The 13058-nt window shown below is 38.8% G+C and overlaps 1 protein-coding gene across 5 annotated transcripts in view; it reads right to left on the bottom strand.

The window, feature by feature from the left end:
• nfasca (neurofascin homolog (chicken) a) overlaps window positions 1–13058 on the bottom strand; it is an 87073-nt gene that overhangs the window by 24526 nt on the left and 49489 nt on the right. For 2 of the 5 annotated variants that reach the window (XM_079843993.1, XM_079843995.1), the window contains exons 14-25: window positions 12292–12458; window positions 12022–12169; window positions 11364–11494; window positions 10586–10627; window positions 10352–10453; window positions 9370–9567; window positions 9144–9214; window positions 8835–9057; window positions 8631–8746; window positions 7253–7463; window positions 7035–7154; window positions 6722–6895 (exon numbers count right to left, since the gene is read on the bottom strand). In XM_079843993.1, coding sequence (XP_079700119.1) covers window positions 6722–6895; window positions 7035–7154; window positions 7253–7463; window positions 8631–8746; window positions 8835–9057; window positions 9144–9214; window positions 9370–9567; window positions 10352–10453; window positions 10586–10627; window positions 11364–11494; window positions 12022–12169; window positions 12292–12458 — 1703 coding nt within the window. Of the gene's footprint in view, window positions 1–1906; window positions 2189–6429; window positions 6460–6721; window positions 6896–7034; window positions 7155–7252; window positions 7464–8630; window positions 8747–8834; window positions 9058–9143; window positions 9215–9369; window positions 9568–10351; window positions 10454–10585; window positions 10628–11363; window positions 11495–12021; window positions 12170–12291; window positions 12459–13058 lie in introns of all 5 variants that reach the window. The other 3 variants (XM_079843994.1, XM_079843996.1, XM_079843997.1) reach the window with 2 other exon arrangements.

Genomic DNA, 13058 nt, shown 5'->3' with positions numbered 1-13058 from the left:
TGTCATTTTTTGTTGTGTGTTTGGTGTGTTATTAAAAGGACAGCGTGCAGCTGTCAGGGTTCGCTCACTTCGATCTGGTTTATTCTTGGTTTGGTGGCAGAGCCCAAACACTCCTGTCTTCTTGTGAGCATGCGGTTCCGAGTTTGCTCAAGCCATACGCTCTATTGTCTGTGCAATATGTGCAGAGCATGGTTTTCGGATCTCGACACTTCTGTCTAGTTTGGTTTCGGTTCAGTGTCAGGGGTTTGGACATTCATCCTCCATGTTTTGTCTCATGGGTTAAGTGTTCATCATTCAAGTCATTTCACTCGGTGGCCATCTTTGAAACGCCTCTCGGGCATGCAAGTCTAGCTCCAATCTCTTTAAATGGGGAAACATTGAATTCTCCAAAACTGTCTGCCAAGCTTATGATTAAATTTCATATTTGAAATCAACAACAACGTTTTCATAAAAATAAAAATAAAATCTAAACTCTCGAATCATCACCAAAAAACTGCATTTATCAGCCTGGACAAAGCTAATGCGCATGTGCAGTCCTAAGCACGCGTCACAGAACTGTTTTTGTTTCTCAGAACGCGTCTGTTTCTATATCAACCAGAGCTTCTAACGGCAGCAGCAGTGACGCAATGACTTTACTAATCAATGATTGGCCCTTTCATTTAGAAGGCAGGGCTTATTCGCCATATTGGCTGTTGCACTTTCTCCCATTCAAAAGTAATTCAAGTACACAGCCTTCTTACATATATAAAGTCTTCAGTTTTCATTCACTGGCAATGGGCTCTTGTTTTGTGGGTTTTTGTTTATGTTTTTATTGGTTAGGCGGTCATGTTTTCGTGTTCTATGCAGTGCGCGGTTTGTGTTTATCATCGGCCGCATGATTTCTCATCATGTTCTGTGTTGCACACGGGCTGTGTTTTTCATTGGCTGCATGTTCTTGTCATGTTTTGTGTGAGGACATGGCTTTGTTTTGTCTATGTGCCATGTGCTCTGATGTCTATTGTCTTAACCCTGTCTTTCTTGTTACCTGATTATTGGTTTATTTGCCCCACCTGCTCTCCCTTGATACCCTCCTAATTTCCTCTCCTATTTATTCTCCCTTTATTTATTCTTAGGCCTGTGCCAGATCGTTGTCCATCATGTCCTGCTGTATATGTCCTGTCCGGTCATGCTCAACCCTGCCTTGGCCATTGCCATTTAGTTTTTTCCCTATAGAGTAGTTTTTGTTTGTTTTATTTATTTCATTATTAATAAAAAAGCCCACTGTTCCCTGCATCTGAGTTCTCGACTTATCCCTTCATCCACATCTGACAGAAGCACATATTTGAATATTCATCTAAACACCGCTTCTAGCAGCGTGGGTGGTGTCAGAGGGTTCAAAAACATTTCAAACTTCCTTTTACCCCTGAGTATAGAATGAAAAAGAACTTCGCCATGAGTATATCGGGCCTTTATACCATCAGTTAGCAATAGCTTAAGCTATTAAAAATATAGCTATATCCCACGTAAATGTACTGTAAATTACTGTCACTAAATACCGCACACAGCAAAGAAAACTTTCATGGGGTCTTTAAAGCAGCTGAATACCTTAGCTAGAAAATGTTATTTGCTAATATATGTGATATGATTTTACTAAATATCTCATAGTTTAGTGAGCAACATCATGCATTTAATTTTCTAATGCAACTAGACTGTTTGTAAAGCAAATGTCAATACTAATTCTATGTAATCTGAGTGTTGTGTGTCCGTGAGAGCACAGGACGAACATCAATCATGCCCCTGTCCTAAATGGTCTGCTAACATAGTCAAACATACATAATAAATGTCATCTAAACAAGAGGACACACTAATTTAATCTACTTTGTCTGTACTGTGGGCTTTTCCAATGCACACTGTCATTATCAGATACCCAGCAAATTCCAATCCACTTTTTTAGTAGACATGGGCCAGACAGGAAGAAGTGTGGTGGAAGCTGTTGTAGTGGTGGTAGTAGTTGTAGTAGTTGTGGTAGTTGTAGTAGTAGTTGTTGTAGTGGTAGTAGTGGTGGAAGTGGTAGTAGGTTTTGGCGGAGCAGCAGTTGTAGGGCTTGGTGTGGCTGGTTCTGGGGTAAGTATTGTTGGGATTGGGTCAGTGGAGAGGGGAGGGGGAGGAGGAGGAGTTTCGAACATCAAGGCATCTGTAAAGTTAACGGCTGAGAGAAAGAACAGAGAGATGTTATGTGGAGGTTCCAGGGTTCAGCACAAGAGAGACAAAGAGATGCGAGAAAAGACAAACAAGAATGAGTTAATCAAATGGAATTCCCACAATTCCCTTTTCCCAAAACAAATTAGGAGGCTATGTTCTGAATGGAATACTGGCACACTGCTAACTGCATATTATATTGTGTTCTACCTGCTATTAGTATTATCTACAGTAATTTGAACTCTGTGAAAACAAATTATTTTATTGCACTCTTGACTTTTGTATGATAAAATGTGATATATATATATATATATATATATATATATATATTCACACATACACATACATACGGGTACGTTCAAAAGTAATATTTTTTAAGTAAGTAATCAATACCATTTCAGGAAAGGTTGCATTAAAAGTAACAGTAAAGATATGTATAATGTTACAACCGATTTTAATTTATAAATGCTAAATGCTGTTCTTTTAGTTTTCTATTCATCAACGAATTGTAAAATGGTAAAATAATCAAAAATAATCAAAAATTTTCACAAAAATATTAAGCAGAACAACTGTTTTTAACATAACATAATAATAACAAATGTTTGTGAGTATCAAATCAGCATATTAGAATGATTTCTGAAGGATCATGTGACTGGAGTAATGATGCTGAAAACTCACATGAATAAAATGTATTAAAATAGAAAACAGTTATATCACAATTGTAATGTTTTTACTGTATTTTGGTATAATAAACACAGCCTTGGTGAGCATAAGAGACCTGAATTGTTTTTAAAAAAGTTTGAAAACCTTACCATCCCCAAACATTTGAACGGTAATGTATAGTATATGTACGCATAAAAATATATAAGAATTACTAGATATTCCGAGCATACAGTGAAAATAGTGTGCGTGGCATAATAGTATGCTATTCTGAACATAGCCAATAAAATTTTTGGTCATGGCAGACATCTAAATACCATGCTTACATATAACCAGGCATGATGTCATGCCTCAAAGAATATTTGCAACAATGCTTACATTGTTAAGTTTGTAGTACATTCTGAAATATTAGCTTGTAGTACATATACTTAAAATAGTGCACTTCTGAAATTGTAGTACATATACTTTGTGATATTTGTGAGCATGAATGTCGGCACGTCATGCCGCTGAGGAATACTGCAGAGGTTGCATAGAGGGTATCTAAAAATTGATTGTTGTGCACCACCCAGGGGAAATATAGGGTCACTACAAACCCCTGTGCTAAAGCTGTGTAATACTAAAGAGACAACTGCAAAATGCTACAGTATTCTCAGATTTCTTGGCATTTTGAAACTATGAAATATAAAAATCATATCTACTGGGACTTGACTTAAACAATAAACTTGATAGATGTGTGGAAATCAGTTAGAACACACAGTCATTACCATGAAATGATGAAAAAATATTCATTATTGTGCATCTTTGCTTATTGAAGCTTTTACCTTGGAAACAATGAAGCTTTGTGTACCATTAACTAACTCCATGACGAAAACGATATAAGCAGTTTCAAACTCAATCCGTACTATGTTGGGAAGGTTAAGCCAGACAGCTTATGTCAGAAAGCCCCGGAGCGCTTGGTGACATTAAGATTTGCCAGACAAAGAGATGCTAATGGATGTGAATCTTTTGCACAGGGTTTCAGATCAACAGCCAATCAGCCAACAATTCAGTGCACTCTTACCTGTATGTCTCCATCTGACTGACACAAAATAAAAAATGCTCAGTAAAAGAGAAATAAAGGTGGCACAAGCAGAAGCGGTGACGTGCATTGCAAAAGCAACGGACTAATGGTGAGCTGATTTGACACTTATTCTTTTTATTCATTAAGCTGCACAACACTCACTATCTTTTCTGGAGGAGTTACTGGAGACACACTAGAAAACAGCCCATAATTGCTTTACTAATTCACTTATTTACTATTCTGCCATTTTCCTCATGGATGGATTCACAGCCAAACATCATCAATCCATTAATATTGTTCTATAAGCAGCTGCATCTCATCCATATATTAGCATGACTGCATGCAGGCTATTTTTCATTGTAAGCTTGCGCAGCATGATTTTTTGTAAAGCTTAGTCTTGCATGTTCACAGCATTAATTATCTAGGAAAATACTGATAGATTTTACATTTTGGAGTATTCATCATAATTTTGCATCATTTGCATCCACTTTGGAAGAGTCATTGGCACAGGAAATTATTCATTTACATAAATAAAACACACACTGCTCCCTCTCTGACTATCTGCAACACATGCGTTAAATCTACAAACGTTATTTTAATAAAGAAAAATCGCTAATGGTTCAATAGGTACAATGCAATGGGCTTATTGTATAACTGCTATCCTCGCATGCAATATTGTATTCGGTATTCATAACAATTTGCCCTTTATTTCCACAAGAGAAAGAGTAAATTGATATTTCAGTACTATCAACACAAAGCGCATGATCAATGGATCCAATTCCCTTCCCCTAACACAGGGGTGTCCAGTCCTGATACGGGAGGGCCACTGTCCTGCAAAGTTTAGCTCCAACCACACCTGAACCAGCTAATCACGATCTTACTAAGGATACTATAAACGTCTAGGCAGATGGGTTAAGGCAAGTTTGATCTAAACTCTGCAGGACATTGGCCCTCCAGGACCAGGACTGGACACCCCTGCCCTAACACAACGACTGCATAAAAGTATTACCACTAGAGGTCTCTGTTTCCTATAACAACAAAGTGCTTCATTCTAGCTTCTGGCTAGATTTTAAACCAAAATGATGAGAAGAGCATGCTGGGATATGCCAAGCAAGGCACGTGGTAGGAAGTGATGTCAGGGCTAAAGTAGCAAAGTGCCATCAGGGATTAGGGGTCAATCAATAAATCACAAATTACATCAGAGCCACACATGACTTTAACCTTATTTGTGTGGCACTTAAGGCAAAGTAGCATCTTACCAGCATCACAAAGAGATAAAACTTTAATCATCTACACTGAGAGCAGATTCAGTGACTTCACAAAAGTGCAAGAGTGTAGCCCATCCCTGAAAGCACACAGTGGGATGGATGAAGGCAGACAGACAATTGGACGGATTGGGACAGGCATTAATAGACAGTGCAGTTGAGCTGTGTTTTTCATCAAGGGAAATATAAGAGTTAAAGGTGAAGTGGGCAATTCCTGAGGCACGAAGCAAAATAAAATAAAATAAAATAAAACATTTCTCTTTTCAAATTAATTTCAAATAATCTCCTCCGTTTTCCCCAGTAAAAACATCCTTAAAGAAAGATACATTTACTTGAGAAGCAAAATTATGCAAGACAAATTTTGTTCACAAATTTGAGAGCTTAATTTACAATAAATGATATTAAACATATAATAAATACATCATTTCATATATATTCTCAATTATAGCTGCACGATTGGAAATATTTCTGTTAATTGTTTATCACAATTGTTTATTGTGCTTGTTTGTTGGGCTGAACAATTTGAACACATTTTGTGATTATATATCAATATGGCTATATAATAATTATTATTATTGCTCTTGTAATATGTGTATGAGTATTTAGTGATTTTATTTTACATTACAACTGTAAAATTACAATTCTAATACGGATGTCTTAATACATTTTCACATGTTAAATTATTAAACTTTTTATTTGACATTTGAACCCAGTGCCACGCTTCACTCTGAAACATGCATTTCATATTTATTTCATTCAATTGTAGCCTTTGTGATTTGATAATCGCACTAATCCATATCACAATTTTGGTTTTATATCAATTAATCATGCTCTCATATTCAAATACAATTCAATAAACTTCTGAAAAAGTTATATCTTATGCAATTTGCTTAAGTAAATGTATTTTGTTAATAAAATGTTGATAAAATACTGAAAAACAAGTTAACGATTAATAATTCTTTAAAAATATAATCTATAGAAAAGCCTTGTAATACCGATTCATTCAAGCCACAAAAAACAAAAAAGCATTGCAATTCCATTTGGTCCCACTTCACCTTTAATTAAACAAATGTATAACTTCCTAGTGTTGGTAAAACTGTTTAAGAGAGTATTTGTGTTTGGCTATGAATCTCAACTCAGCTGCACAGCCATATTTTTAAAAAGTAGATAGACAGTATTTGAGGGAAAGGCAGACAGAGGCTGAAGCAGAGACAGATTGCAGGGCAAGAGATAGACGGGCAGGCAGGCAGTCCATTCCCCCATTACCTACAACTGTAGAGTCAGTATCTGGGGTGCCTTCAGTCAACACCACAGGAAAGACAGGAGGAGAAGAGGGGAGACAGGTGAGAGCAAGTCAGAGAAGACAAAGAAGAAATCAAGCCGTTAAGAGAGAAACAGATTGAGTTAAAGACACCACAAAGCATCAGGAAACAATGAGACAGAAGAGTATTATTAGAAGGAAAGAGAACGACAGGGTGGAGCACAGACAAGAACACCTAATGATTCTGCTCTCAGATTCACTAACAGCGCAGTGACAGAATACAGAATACTTGCTGACCTTCATTGGCGAAATGTGGCGACTCCACAGCGTACACCTCTCCTGCGCCGACCTGTGTACGAGCTGCTAGGTAGAACTTGAACCGCGTTAAGCGGTGGGGCAGATTCACGGCATACTCCGTAACATTGGGTGGAAAACTCTTGACCTTTCTCTCTCCCGCCTGCGTCCCGTTCACTAGAGAAGAACAAATGGAACAGAATGAACAAATTAGCTTTTTGAAGAAACAAACATCAGGGAAAAAGTTGTGTAGTGTAGTTCTCGAAATGTTTATTCACTCATTTTTGAGGCTTCCTTTGGTGTAAGACGAGCTCACCTGTGTGGTATTGGAGCGTGTATCCAATCAGGATGCCATTTGGTTCCTGTGGCTTATCCCACTTCAGGTGAACCATGTCTGTGTGCCTCTGAATCCTAAAGTACTTTGGAGCCCCTGGCTCTATGAAAGGAATATGAAAGCCATTCGTATTCTTCTTTTTGTTGCAAACGTATCTACTGTAATGCTACACCACTAAAGCAAAGCATGGTGAATCCTACCTCCCTCCTTGGTGTGAAACTCCACAGTGTTACTTTGTGGTCCCTCATGCTCTCTATTAGCCACCACCATGTACATCTTATATTTGCTGTATGGAAAAAGCTCTGTCAGGATGCCAGAGGGATGTTCGGCAGTGGTGAAGAAACCTTTATGCAACTTGGTCTTGTTTACTTTCAGGCCCTTTATGACGCTGGCCTCCCGCCAGTAGTACAACTGAGAATATAATAAAAGAGATGGGAATGCACATCATAATTTCAGTAAAAATGTGTGTTGTGTATACACTGATCAGGCATAACATTATGACCAATATTGTATTGATCCCCTTTTGCTGCTAAAACAGCCCTGACCCGTCGAGGCATGGACTCCTGAAGGTGTGCTGTGGTATCTGGCACCAAGAAGTTAGCAGCAGATCCTTTAAGTCCTGTAAGTTGCGAGGTGGAACCTCCATGGATCAGACTTGTTTGTTCAGCACATCCCACAGATGCTTAATGGGATTGAGATCTGGGGAATTTGGGGGTCAAGTCAACACCTCAAACTCGTTGTTGTGCTCCTCAAACCATTCCTGAACCATTTTTGCTTTGAGGCAGGGCACATTATCCTGCTGAAAGAGGCCACAGCCACCGTTTCCATGAGAGGGTGTACATGGTCTGCAACAATGCTTAGGTAGGTGGTACGTGTCAAAGTATCATCCACATGGATCACACTGGCTCCGCCGGCTTGCCTTCTTCCCATAGTGCCATGTGTTCCCCAGGTAAGCAACGCGCACGCACTCGGCCATCCACGTGATGTAAAAGAAAACGTCATTCATCAGACCAGGTCACCTACTTCCATTGCTCCGTGGTCCAGTTCTGATGCTCACTGTTGGCGCTTTCGGCGGTGGACAGGGGTCAGCATGGGCACCCTGACTGGTCTGTGGCTATGCAGCCCCATACGCAACAAACTGCGATGAACTGTGTATTCTGACACATTTCTATCAGAACCAGCATTAACTTGAGCAATTGAGCCTTGGCTGGCCATGACCCTGTCGCCGTTTCACCACTGTTCCTTCCTTGGACCGCTTTTGATAGATACTGACCACTACAGACTGGGAACATCCCACAAGAGCTGCAGTTTTGGAGATGCTCTGACCCAGTCGTCTAGCCATCACAGTTTGGCCCTTGTCAAACTCGCTCAAATCCTTACACTTGCCCATTTTTCCTGCTTCTAACACATCAACTATGAGGACAAAATGTTCACTTGCTGCCTAATATATCCCACCCACTAACAGGTGCCATGATGAAGCGATAATCAATGTTATTCACGTCACCCGTCATAATGTTATGCCTGATCGGTGTACATATTCTGTATGTTTTTGTGTCATGCAGATGTGTGGTCACTCACCTTGTACTCTTTAAACTCTCCGTTCACAGTGTTTGGGTCCACAGGCACCCAGTGAACATTAACTTTGGTGCTGTTGATCTTCGACACCCTGAGTTCTGTTGGTGCAGCGGACGGTTCTGAAGGGAAAAATAGTATTAGTACAAAATAAACCAACAAAGATGACCATAAAGACTATAAAATGAAATATGAAATGTTAGTACTTACTGTCTTCCCCAGAATAACCAATGACTATGTTTGACTCTGAGCTGTGTCCAAAGTCATTAAAGGCCTGTATTTTGATCTCGTATGGGACATAGGTGTCTGTATTATGGATAATGTGCTTTGCTTTGGTTGTAGTTACGCTAATCCACTCTTCCTCTGTGTCTTTCCTTCTCCAGGAGAGCACATATCGCAGGTTTGGCCCATTCCTTTCTGTGTGCTGAAGGGCCTGTGACATTGTACAGACACATTAGCTCAATAACCGTCACATCTGTCTGCTTTTTCAAAGTATTTCAATAAGCCCAGTTCATTTACCTGCCATGTGATCTCCATGTTGTTCTTCTTGCTTCCCCAGCCTTTAAGACCACCTGGGATAACATCAGGAGCTAAAACAAATCATTATATGTTAGTAAATGTCTCAACTTATAATTATTGACATAACACTAACCAGCTAAAACTTCTATGGCTGCATAAAAAAAGCACAAATGTACATTTTTGAACACATTCTTATCAGGGCGATATACTGTAACTGATCACTTACGGGCTCCACTGGTCTGATAGCGTGCAGAGGGGTGACTGGGTATACTCTGACCCACAGCATTGATTGCAATCACTCTGAACTGGTAGTTGACAAAGGGTGACAGCTGCAGGTTAACTGAGTTTAGGTTGCCATCATACATAGACAGGTTCTGCCACTTTCCCGGCTCCCACCTGTCCTCTTCAAACTGGACGAGGAAATCTGTAGTAATGCAGGGAAACAGAGTGGGATCGCTAAAAAAGTGTTTGACAGTTTAAATTCCTGCTATTAGTCATAGAGATATCAATCCAACACACAGTGGGAAACTCAAGTCTCAAGTATTTTAATGGTAGACTATTAATTTTTAAAAACAGCAATTATATTAAAAGATAAAATAATATTTTGATTCAGGTAAAACTCATACTTAAGGCTGAGTAAATCAGAAAAATTACTAATTTGAATCATTTGAATCTATACACCACTAGATGGCGTCATGGTGATTACTGTTTTTTCCCCCTGGTATTATGAGCAGTGTTGCCAATTTAGCGGGACAGATTTACTTAACAGGGCAGATTAGCGTGAGCGCAATTCCAAAAAAGCGCAGATGGGAGTGGAAAGTTCTGCGTGTGATCTACTGACGATTAAAGAACACAGATGCAGCCAGATTAGGCAGAATGAAAATATGACACAATGACTTCACAAATATGCTAATTGCATGCCGTCATCTAGTGATATTTTGTGACTGTTCAAGCAGGCTTTAGCTACTTCAGTCAGTTGGCAACACTGATTATGAGCATATAATCATTCACTCAGAAGATTCATTCAGAGTTGTTTGCAACGGAAACGCACCACAACAGCACAAATTGTAAATGCTTATTTCAATAGGTCATATTTTACTTGACTGATAAACACAAGAGCACCATTAAAAGTGAAAGAGGTGATGACAAAGTTCACTCATTTAACTTTAAAATCCTGTTAAGACATGAGACTTGAACTCTGAGCTTACGCGTAACAGGACTGTTGTTTTCATTCCCAGGCACCCAGGTGAGTCTGACACTACGTGCTGAAGGGTCCGAGAGCTCAAGATCCTGAGGGGGGTCGGGTCGATCTGGAAGAGAACAGTATACTAGTTAACCATGTTAACTTACACAAGCACCAATTATTCGCAGACGTTAAAAAAACAGATTGATTGTTAGAGGCTTTAATTGGACATTAGAAATAACTGTCCTTGTTATGTTACCTGCAGAGGCACTACGATTTGAGGCAGAAGAGATGTCATCCTCTATGAGGTAAAGGTCAAAGGTCAGAGGTCAAGGGTTAGTGTGACTATTAGTAGATAAATATAATAAGAAACAATGGCTGCATCCAAAATCGCATTCCCTGTAGAGTAGGTAATTTTTTTGAATAAGTAATTATTTCATGACCAGCAAAAAAAGTATGTTCTATGAATGTGTGTAGTATAAATCCACTTCATACATGTTGTCATTATCACGTGACCTACAAGCGTCAGTTGCGTCATGTTACCACCATTCACAAATCCTCTCCCGTGGCCTCATGGGATAGTAAAGTGTCTATCGTATGCACACTTCAGAAGTTCGGCAGAAGTAGTAGGTCATCCGGGAACTTTTTGAGTACTGTGAATTTGGACATACTTATTTTGTCACATACTGTTTTTTGCCTATTATATAGTAGGGAAGTATGCGATTTTGGTTGCTGCCAAACACTATAGCTAATGAAGGAGAAACAACAGTAGTAATCTTCAAGCAAACTATTAAGAAAACATGCTTTAACAGGAAATGTTTTTTTTTTAAGTTAAGAAGGACAAATCTGTAAGTTACAAAAGTAAAACAAAATGTTTAGGGAAGTTTAATATCCTCTGGATATGTTACATGTGACTGTTCCACATGCCCATATCCGCTTAGTATCTATTAAGTAAGTTATTAGCCATTAGCAACATGAGAAAGGTGCATGAAAGAGGACCTACATGTATTGTAAGGTGAGTGTGTAAATGTGTGTACCTATAACTGTAAGGCGAGCTGAGGTAGAGTCCTCATCTATCTCAGTTTTGGCAGTGCATGTGTAGGTTCCTCCATCTTCAGGACTGACATTGTGAATAGTCAAGGACTCATCATCCTTTTTAATCCGGCCTCTGAAACATACAGGAATTGTATGTTATGTACAGGACATACAGTACTGTTCAAAAGTGTGGGGTCAGTAAGATTCTTTTTTTTTTATGCATTTATTTAGCAAGGAAGCAATACATTGATTGATCAAAATTGATCATAAGTAACATAAAATACTTTTACAATTTGTTTTTAAATAAATTCTGTTCTTTTAAACTTTCCATTCATCAAAGAATCCTTTGAAAATGTTTCAACATTGATAATAACAATAATAAGACATTTTTCTTGAGTAGCAAATCAGCATAATATTATGATTTCTGAAGAATCATGTGATACTGAAGACTGGAGTAATGATGCTGAAAATTCCCACCACAGGACTAAATTACATTTTAAAATATTAAAATGAAATTATTTACTGTTGGTTAAATAAATTAAGCTTGGTGAGCATAAGATACTTCTTTCTACTGAAAGTGAATTTGGTATATAAGAGTGAAAAATAGTCTTCAGTCTAATTATGATTATATCGTATAAGTGTAATGTTATGTGACATTACATCCAGCCGTAGCTTAGAGGTTTGTCATCTTTCAGCCATGTGACTGCAGCCTGAAGGGAAGAATCATGTTTAACTCGACAGTCAAAGCGAACTGTGCTCCCTCTGGGTTGTGTGATAGGCTCGGGTGCCCGCACTATTCTTGTGGGCTCTGAAATGAAGCACAACAAGGGTTCGCACATGGGCAGTAATGTAATGTTTTCTTGATTAAAAAGTCACAGTTAGTGTGAGAATGTACAATTCTGACATAATAATTAATGGTTCCGATCTCACCTTTAACCTCCAGGCGCACCTGATTCTCCATCTTGCCCAGGATGTTGCTGGCGACGCAGGTGTAGGTGCCTTGGTCTTCTGGCCGGGCCTGATTGATCTCCAAAGTACCGTTGCGGTACAGCTTGTACTGACCACCATCCAGACCACTGCCAAGGCCATTCTTAAACCTGAACACACACATGTATATTAGATTTTTTTTTTAATCAAATTTTTATTCTAATACTCTGCCGTTTAAAAGTTTGTGGTTTTTAAGATTAAAAAAAAAAGAAATAAATTGTTTTATTCATCAAGGATGCATTAAAGGTGGACTGTGTAATATTTAGGAGGATCTATTGACAGAAATGCAATATAATATACATTTTTGTTAAGGGGCCTCATAAGAGCAGTCTTAAATGATCGTAAAGAGTTGTGAGAAAATAAGACGTGTGTGAGATCCGCATTATGTCTTAAAGTGACAGCAGCCACTTATGTTAAAGGTGCAGTGTAGGGATGTCACAAGTACCGGTACTTCGGTACCAAGTCGGTGCTGAAATTTAAAAAATGTGATGATACCAGCATTTCTGTAAAACCGGTAGTACAGACTCCCGAGTATATTCGGTACCCGTAGCTGCGTTCAGTCGCTTCCGTGTTTATCTAAGTGCAGGGCTCCAGATTGTAGCCGAATAAATAGCCTACTAGTGTCTGTGAATATTAAACTGCAAAATACTATTTAAATATTACTCCTGCATGTTCTGCGTCTCTGTGTGAATGACGGGCGGTCGGGCGCA

Source organism: Gobio gobio (genome assembly GCF_949357685.1).
Source record: "Gobio gobio genome assembly, chromosome: 19".
NCBI classification, from domain to species: Eukaryota; Metazoa; Chordata; class Actinopteri; order Cypriniformes; family Gobionidae; genus Gobio; species Gobio gobio.
This window is presented reverse-complemented; position numbering and strand designations above follow the sequence as displayed.